Genomic DNA, 10,125 nt, shown 5'->3' on the forward strand with positions numbered 1-10,125 from the left:
TTTGATATCTTACTCCCACCTCTTTCAAAATCTCTGAAGCTGGCAGCACAATATTCATATCACAATGCAGTAATGAACTCAATAATAACAATCCCAATTATGACATTCTTCAATTGAATAATAAATATTATTTATGCGATTATAATAATCTAAATATGATGGAGTCAGAATAGACAGTAAATCTGGGGTACAAATAACATTCAGTATTGAATGTTAACCCATGGAGTCCGAACATTAGCATATATAGGATGCAGGTAATTTTGCAAACCATAGTGTTGGAAAGAATGGTATGTCTTATATGCCATCAAATACGGTATATGCTTTCTTAGTATATATACTGTTTATCAATGGACTCATGAATTTTTCAAAGAAATGGGGAAATTTAGCAGAAAATAATTGATGCTCTTAGGGGTAGTTTGTCCACCACATTAGTTTTGGGCTGAGAGAAATTAAGGAGTTGTAATAAGGAATTTTGCCATAAAGCATAATAGTGCCTGGAGCAATGGTTATTTGAACAGAGTTATGCTGTGGTCTAGGGAGCAGTATTAGGGTGAAGGGTGAGATGATTGCCAATGTAGTTTTGATGTAATTTGCCCCCCTGACAGTAATCTTGGTTTCACACCAAATATTTAGTATTTCATTCAATGAGTATAATGCTCAGCAGAGGTGTTGCAGTATTCCTCATGCAAGCCTAAATACCATTTGAAAATTTTAAGTCCCATATTCTCTCATAGTTTTCAATGACAACAATTCATCTCTGCCTTTTTTCTAGGTTCTTTCCACATGGTTGGCTTTCTCAGGCAACAGTTTCACTGGCTAGTGAAACTGTACCATTGAATCCAACATATCTGGTGAAAATCTGGAAGAAATGCAGAGATTAACATATCAATACTCTGTCCATTATAGCCATTATTTCATCTCAAATTCTTTTCCTTGTTTTTTCTAGGAGAAAATCATTTTTCCCCAATATATTTTAGTAATAGTGTAGACATCCCACGTTAGCTGAAGGAATTCGTTAAGTTTTCACTGTTCTATTAATTCAATCAGTTGTGTTTGAGGAGAGAAGTTTGGGTTTCATCATTGTTTAATGTGATTGCATTTAATTCAATATTATCAATGCCGTAATATTAGTGTTACTTCAGTTTATTCTTAATGAAGTAGAAGAAAGTAGAAAGACAGAAATATTTTTAAGTTAATTTTTTGTAGCTATGCCATATAGAATTTATTTAATTAAATTTGGAAAAAATAGACAAATGGCTTATATTAGCCATCTATTGTATTTTCCTTGATTGAATTGCAATTTTGGCCTTTGGGAGGCTTGTTAAATTTATGTAGGCCATCAGAATTAAGGTTTTCCTTTTAAAAAATGACAAATTGTTATGACAATGATATTTGAGTGCTTTACTTGTCTCTTTTCAGGATGTTTACAAGAAACCTGTTATCTCCATTTGTTGCTGGCATGTTCATTGTGAGGAATGTTGGCTCCATACTTTGGTAATGTGCATCATCCTCTCATCAATTTTAAGCATGGCATTTGGCTGACCATTGCCCACTCAGTCTATCAACTTGGAATTTTCAACTAAAGAGTGGTTAAGAGAGAGGATGTTTCTATATTAAAGTGACTAAGTTACAACATCTGTTGCTGTTCCTATAATTAACTAGTTGAAGCAACGTTTTGGGTGGCAATTTGAGAGGAAGTGAGCTTGGGACAATGTGATCCCATTTTTTTATGTTTTCGTAAATAAAGGAGTGATGATGTATAAATAAATGGAATGAATCCATTGACTTAGGGCATGATGTTGGAGGGTAATTAAAACCTCCCTAAAATTATTTACTCAGGAAAAAATCATCAACGAAAAATGGCAATTATATTGTATTTCTGTTAAAATGGAATTCAATGGATCTCTGCTGCAGATTTGAGCCTTTATATTTTCAAGATAGAGGTGTTTTAAATGGTAGTTATTGCCAATTATTATGTTCAAATTGAGAAGAAGATAATGAGATCCTGGCTAGCTCCCATTAAATTGCTGTAAAACTGACCATTGTGGAACTCATCGGAACCAATTTCAGGTCACAAGGTCATATTTGACGTACATATTGGAAAATATTCCTATCAAAATGTAATTTCAAATGGCAGTATTTTACAAATAATTTAAATTAATGGAGGCATATCTGTTATAAGGACAAGAAAGTGGATTTCAAAGTTAAATAATTATGGTAATGGCTGATGAAACACTCCCTTCAGGTTTAAAGACCAAACTATAAATATACCCTGTGAAATAATAATCAGTTATAGTTTCCATACACCTCAATCATTCAAATAACCTCTTCAAATACTTCAGGAGGCAGTGTTTCTTTATTGGAACATTTGTATTCGCCATCAGTTATTCAGCATATGATCCCTGAAGAGAGAAGTTTCCTTTAAATGCAATGAAGCAGTAATGGGAATTACTGATTCTATATCTTGGATTCAATACAGAACCAAGTTGATGGCATTCTTAGTATTATCTTGGGGTGTCAAAAATTGCTTGTATGTCAGCATATGTTTCTTGGAGTCTGGCTGTGTGTGTGTTGTGAATTGGATGGAAGTTCATCAGCAAAAGGCTCAAGTGATATCTTTTAGTTGTGAAGCAGTGGAATTTCAGCTGTGGACTCCTCTTGGAATACTTAAGTACAGACACATCAATTAAAAAATTGATTATTTTACTTCTCGTTGAAGATACAGAAATTGAATATATATTATCTTAATTGGATTCACACATTTGTATACTACCAGAGGTGAACCAGAAATGGTTGTTGATTCAGAGATCTGATTAAGGATATGATGGCAAAAGAAATGTTGTTGCGAATTAAAAAGTGTGTGTTGCAAAATATGTGATTCCAGATGTGCAAAAAGCATCAAGGTTGCACACGTTGTGAAATGTGTTCGTTTTGTTCTGGATGGTACGTCAGGATAGATATGTGGACAATTATGAGTAGGCGTCCATTTAATTATTTTGATTGCTGTATACATTATTCCCTTAATATTTTGCTTTACTGATCTTCCCACTGGAAATCAGTAAAGAAACTTTTCTGCAGAGTATTATTTATGATGTGGCTGGATCTATGGAATTAACGGCTGTGTGAATCATGATAATTATTTTTCTAAATGGTCTGATTATTTCAATTTAAGAATATTACAAAGAGGCTGTTTCACATATAATTAGACCTATATATGTGGCATGAGCCAAAAGAATGTGACAAAATAGGCTCCAGTCAGGCAAACACTGATGTTGTGTAGTTATTTCCTGTGAAGACTTTGAATATGATTGGCACTGAATTTGAATTCTTGGTGATTTAAACATGTCAAGAAACTGTTGGTGACCAAACAGGAATTGAGTTGAAAATTTTGACAATACAAATTTGGAATTGGATAATACAAGTTTCTGGATTTGCAACAATGGAGCATAAGAAGATCAAGGATTTGGCATAATCCTGAAACTAATTTGATACGAAGTGACTTCAATGAATAGAGAGGTCTTATTGTAATCAGAAGTTGATGGTGTAAAATGAAAACGGCATCCATTATTTGTTCTCCACTACAAATCTTAAGGTGGGGGCCAGTCCACTTTCCATCTAGCATGTGAGTAAAAAAACTAAATGCTCACCTGAACATAGAAGTTCAGCTGGTGATTTTAGTGCCAATAAATATTATGGCTAAAAACATGACTTGGCTGGTGGCATAAAATATGATATGGCTGGTGATGTGCCAAAACTCAGCATGTGTTGGAACTCTTGAGACATTTTTGTGATTATTAGTTTTTACTCCGATACTATTTGAGAGCCAACATGTTAAAATTGACATCTCTGTAGGGATGTGTATACATATATGTATGAGAAAAATAAATATATATATATATATATATATATATATATATATATATATATATATATATATATATAATATGTATCTATGTATGAAAAATGAGTTGAATTTAATGGAAGGAGATCTGAAGTGATTCTTCACACGTCCATCATTTATTTATCGGGGGATGGTGTTCACATAGTTAACCTCTCTGAAGCATATGAATAATTGAAAGTATTGATGAGGTATAATAATACTGAGATAACACCATGGCTTTGTCTAAGTCAAATAATTAGCACATCGCTAAAAGTGACTCTGAAGCATAGCAGTAAAACAAGTGAAGAGGGATGTGAATGTGCTGTAGGAAGAAATTGAAAGAAAAAAATGAATCCTGAATATGTTCAGTATTTACTTCAGTTATTTCATCCTAATGTTTCCAAATTCACATGTTGATACTTTGGGCTATACTGTGCTTTAAAGTTGATTCAAGTGATGGTGTATTATAACCTGTTCTTGCCAATTGAATGAAACCTAAATAATGGTGGTGATGATGTAATTCAGTTTCTGCTACGCATTAATCTTGACATGGAACAAATTGTTCAGCATAAATATTTGTAGTAACAGTAACTTTGTTGCAGTATCAGTTATTAATTTGTCCATAGTAGTGCCCATTTAAACCTGTGAAGGAGGTGAACCGTAAATGGGAAATGCTGCTTGAAGAAGTGATTTCTTGAAATAATTTAAGTTATATGGATGTTTTGCAGTGGACCTCTGCAGAGAAAAGTTACCAGCTGTGTCTTCATTATGAGGGACTGAATCATCCACCAATTAATGAAATATGACATGGATTTTCTTTGAATAGGAAATGTCTTAAACTTGTTGCAGCATGACCACTTGCAGCATGTGTCACCCTGAAGAGTAATATCTAGTAAATAGTCTTGGAAGATGGCATTAAGGAGCAGAATGAGCCTCAGTGAACTCTATAAAACTTGAGAATTCTTTTATTCTTGTGATCTCGCTTAGATACTTAGCTCAGACATGTTACCAAGTTGTGGAATACAAGCACACCAGAAAGAGACATTCATGCCCAGTTGCTTTACATATCTTGAAGATTGCATGCAGAAGTGGAAGTAATTTTCATCTTTCTTATGAATGAAATTTGGTGAAGTGGATAGGATTGAAAATTAGCAAAGAAGCGGAACTGTTTGGAATTTGTGTCCAGTGTAGGATTGTGATTTGTGGCCGGCATCGCTCAACACACACAGTGTTGAATGTTGGATTTCATTCCTGCTCTGCATAAGGATGTTTGATTGGCCAATATTGCCATTATTATGGTGTTTGATGGCTTAAGCTAGTGACTAAAGACCTGAGAAAAAATACTCCTGCTGTACCTAGAGCATGCCAGTTTGAACTATCAACATTCAACAATAGCATTGTGGCACAAGACGATTTTGGCATTTGAGAATATCAGCAGCTCTTTTTATACACTTTAAGTCTGCATGACAGAAAAGATCTGCAAGTTTAAAGTTGTTGATTTTGCCCTTGAGATGGTATTATTTTATCAAGGCATTATGCTTATCACTCATGGCTTAATCTGATTGAAAAACGGTGACAAAATAATTTTTTTGTTTAGTAGCAACTTTCAATCATGAGATTTTCTCATTAGCTTATTATGTGAATATTGAAACACAAGACGGACTTAGTTCATGTTCCTGACACCTCAATTTCTTTTAATTGGAAAATTGATGGGTAAGTATTGAAACCACTATTACTTCCATTCCTTCCATCCTCCCCATCTCTTGTCGACCCTGTTCCTTAGAATACATCAAAAATTGTTTTGCCATCATGTCCATTGAATTGGTATTGAGCCATTCTGGTTTTGAGTGTGGACAGGTGGAACATGTGTCGTGGAGATGGTTCTGCGGACTCCTTTATCAATGTGTGTATGGTGTTGCCCGAGCGGTATGCCTTGAATTGAGAGTAAAACATTGTCTGGTTTACTAGATTTGTTTTTAGTTTACAGAAAAGGCTCACGTGATAATTGTTTTTAGGCCAAGGTTAATTGCCACCCAAAACAGTTTCTATTATAAATTAGTATCAAAGTGATTTCTATGGTCATTGTTATGTTTAATAAGTTGCTTTTTACAAAAGTCTCTCATTAATGGTTCGGAGAAAAAACTTAAGAAAATTGGGTTGGGATACTGGTTGGTCAACAATCTTTGGCTTTTAATATAGAGATTCACTCTCTGCTCTGCCTATGAAGTATATTTTTCATATTATTATAGTAAATATTGTGCCTTTTTTTATGTTTGATGAGGATATAAATTATATCTTCATGTCTATATGAGTTGTAAATTTAAAAATTAACCAACTTTTTAATACATTTGTGAATGTTGATTTATTTAAATTGAAGTATTTGCATAAGTAATTCTTGCAATTTGACTATTCCTTGTAAATTTACAGAACTGATCAGTCATTTCAACTGATATGAATTTGAATCCAAGTTGATAGATTAAGTGGATGAATAACGATATATATTTCCTTCAATACAGTAATTAGACCCCACCTATAGGATATGGAAGGGTTCTTTCAAACCTGCAGTAAATGTACAAATTGGTGCATAATGTAAAAATAAACTTTTCATTTCACTTCATGACAATTGTTTTACTCTTCATGTAACTTGCTGTAATTTAATCATATTAAAAAATGAATCCAGCATTGAAAATGTATGTTAGATTCAGTATGCTAAGAGCAAGTAGCAACATATGCACAGTGATTTGGAGTCCGTAACATCTCTGCTACTCTAGCATTAATTTATTGAAATATGTGAGGAAGTAATTATGCTCATAATTGTTGACCCATTCATATGATTTCATTGTAATTACATTTTGTTAACACATTCCCATAAAATCATATAATCATGCCTACAGGAATTACTGGTTTTTGTGGAATTTAGGATCAGTACATACAGTAGAGTGCCAATTATTAATGGTAACAAGAAAGGATATAAGCCAATAACATAAATTAATAAATATTACAAATATCTGGTAGTTCAAGTTAATTATTGCCACATTTTCAGTTGCTTGCCTGATTAAATTAACCCATTTTGGCTACAAGTAACCTTAATAAGTAATGTGGTGTTTTATAACTGTGTTGCATTAACCCAATTATCCATCCCATTTACTCTTCTGAAATATTCACAATGCAACTGATAGTGATGGTTTATTGTGTCTGTATAGTTCATTTTTGTACAGAAGAATCAAGTATGAAAATTTATAATTGTTTGATCACATAAGTTGGATAATTATTTTATTCCTCCAGTGATAAGTATGACAAAAATGTTAAGTATACAAACTAAATGGGACAAATTATAAACAAAGTGGAATTTCAGTATATCAAGAGCTTACTTTCCCTTTGAAAATCACTTCGTATATTAACTACTCATTATTGGCAATGGTGCTTTGTGATAAATTATTAGCTAATTCCTATGTCTTTCAGTAAAATTTAGTCATCATCGTGAATTGGACATTTTATGTCATAAGTGAAAGAATATGTACAAGGAGGCTGTCTATTGATAATGATTTATCATACATTTTTATTACGTTTCATAGCTTTCATAGTGCATTTTTGTATTTTAGTGACTTATGTTAAAAAATTTGTTTTTATTTATCCTGAATATCCTTATCTGACTGGGGTGCAGACTTTGTCAGCTTATCCATTTATGCATTTCCACTTATCCAAGGTAGTCTGCCATCAAAAAATTTAAATCTCAAGATTTTAATTTCCCACTAATGTTCTCAGTTTTTGCCTTAATTAATCTGACTTATGTTGCTGAAACGGCTGGTTTTAAGTATATTAGCCAATTGCTGATCTTTGCTGCCAAAGTCAGGCAAAAGGGTCGATGCTATCATGTTCAACAATTTATTTGAATCTGTTCACAAAGCATGATGGTGTGAAGCATCCATTTCCATGATTGATAATTTCATGAATTGCTTATTAGAGTAAAATATATCATGCTCGTTGCCCTAATTATATGAAAGAATTGATCAAAAATATGTAACCCTTATTCTCTCTAGACTCATAAAGTAAGTTTTAAAGATCACACACACTAGTACTAGTAATATTTAAGTCTGTTAGTGTTTGCTTCTCTCTCCTAACATATGATAAAAAGTGAATAAAATGTGTATTAAACATTTTTTTATGGGCAGTACCACTAAATTGTTATGAATAAAAAAACACATGGTAATTCTACTTAAAATCAAATCTGGGTTTAGTAAACAAAGTCATTGTATGATCCTTGTGAATATTAAGTATATTTGTGAGTTCAGAAAACTTGGGTAATTTTAATAAATTATTGTGGAATTACAAGATGTTTAAATGTTCATAATCGTCTCACTATGTTAGGTGTTATATCTATCAACCCCACTAATTTGCTGGCATTAGCTTCTTCTCTATTGAAACCATGGGGGTTTTATTCCATCAACATTGGTTGAAGTCCTATCATTGCCTTTGTTTCTTTATTCCATTGCCTCAATCCAATATTGCTCCAAATTCATAATTATTTTACTCCGTAGTGTTATGAGCTCTGGATATATTTTGTAAATTAGCCCCAGATTCCCCTATAAATTATCACTCGAAGACATTCACCTTGCAAAAGTCTAACTCTACACCCTTTGTCTTACCTTATAAATTATACATTTTTTGTAATCATTCTGATGTGAATGTTAAGAATATTACCCAAGTGTCTGTTTAAGCAATGTATGCACTTTCTTGTTTAGGTCATATTGATTCAAAGCAATGCGTTAGAACACTCCCCACAGTGCATCATTGGACATTAGTTTAGCATGTAGTAAGCAAAAGTTGAAGCTAGAGAGAGGGAATGGCTGTAGATGTGACAGAATTCGTCATGCTGGCTGAGGTAACATCATTTAATCACTGATTCATGACTGGAAATCAGATAATTGGTTGATAAGACTCAGCATTATTGACAAAAGAGATGGGAGAGAAATATAAGTCATTATTTGCCATATTCCCAAATGAAGGAAAAGTATTTACACCAAAGGATATCTATAGAAATAAAAGATGAGAGACGCTTTTGGTTTCCTTTTATTTACTGCAGTTTCCATAGTTTAAAACTGGAAAAGTACCATTTCTTTTGATTCTGTGGATACCCAATATTTCCACAGAATAAAACTACAAAGTAAATTGAATAAAACAATATTTATATGAATAAAATTTGTGGTCAGCATTGAAATATCCATTATTTATATAATAAGTACATGGTCCTTAAATCTAAATCCAACCCATCATTTTGGAAAATGTTTTGAATGTTTCATTTACACAAGTAAATGAGTGCTTAATTTGTTTGCTTTTGCAGGGGGCTAAAAAGCTATGTCCACAATGCAACATGATTACCTCACCAACTGACCTGAGGAGGATATACTTGTGACCCCAAGAAGAAATAGGATGAGAGAGATGTCGAAACTAGTACCACCTTGAAGCACACAACTGACCATTCAAGGAAGGTTAACAGTGCCAAAAATAATGTGTGCGTGTATACCAAGGGAGAACAATTGTGAATGCATGTGTATATTAATGTATATATGTTAGGCTTTCGGCTAATTTCAATCTGAAGGGATTTTTACCATGTTTACCATTGTTGTCAGATTTTCTGAAGGCCTGTGGATAAGGCTTTTGTCACTTGACTGTGAATTTGGTTGAAATCTGGTGCAAACTCTTGCTGTGGAGTGTGCCACATGAAATGGATATATATCAAACTGTGTATTCCCCACGTTCCCGTCCCTAAATTACTACTATTTGAACATTCTTGCACCCTTGTGGAATGTCTGGAATGATGAACACTACTAGTCCATTCTGTAACAAAACATTTACCAAATTTTATCAGGTGTTTTAGCAAGTGATTTTTCTCTGGTGCCTTGCACATGTGAATTGATAGAATGGAGAGGTTTCGCTGCATTTGAAATTATTTTATGTATGATCAGTTTTAGTTTGAAAAACCTACTGTTATATCATTATGTTGCCAAAGTATAATGACAAGTTAGTACATTTTAATTTGGCAATTTGAAATGTATTTAAGTTATAACTTTCTGCTTCAAATTTGTATGTTAGAGAATAAATTATCACACCATATTGGGCAAGATAAGGGTGTTCTGCCATTACAGTCAGCATTTTGTGAATTGATATTTAAAAAATTAATATGGGCGGCTATTAATCAGAGAGCTTAAGTTTTTTTGTAAATGTTTTTACTGAGTCAAAGGGGC

The 10,125-nt window shown here is 33.1% G+C and overlaps 1 protein-coding gene across 1 annotated transcript in view; it reads left to right on the top strand.

Moving 5' to 3' along the window:
- The window catches only part of LOC139695609 (E3 ubiquitin-protein ligase RNF220-like), a 367,414-nt gene extending 357,534 nt beyond the window's left edge, over positions 1–9,880 (top strand). Inside the window, exons 9-10 of the mRNA XM_071594410.1 lie at positions 1,420–1,494; positions 9,222–9,880. Coding sequence (XP_071450511.1) covers positions 1,420–1,494; positions 9,222–9,293 — 147 coding nt within the window. The 3' untranslated portion in view covers positions 9,294–9,880. The remainder of the gene's footprint in view (positions 1–1,419; positions 1,495–9,221) is intronic.
- Positions 9,881–10,125: the final 245 nt, after the last annotated feature.

The sequence above is a fragment of the Hetaerina americana genome, unplaced genomic scaffold (genome assembly GCF_022747635.1).
Source record: "Hetaerina americana unplaced genomic scaffold, ioHetAmer1.1.p SCAF_60, whole genome shotgun sequence".
Classification (NCBI taxonomy): Eukaryota; Metazoa; Arthropoda; class Insecta; order Odonata; family Calopterygidae; genus Hetaerina; species Hetaerina americana.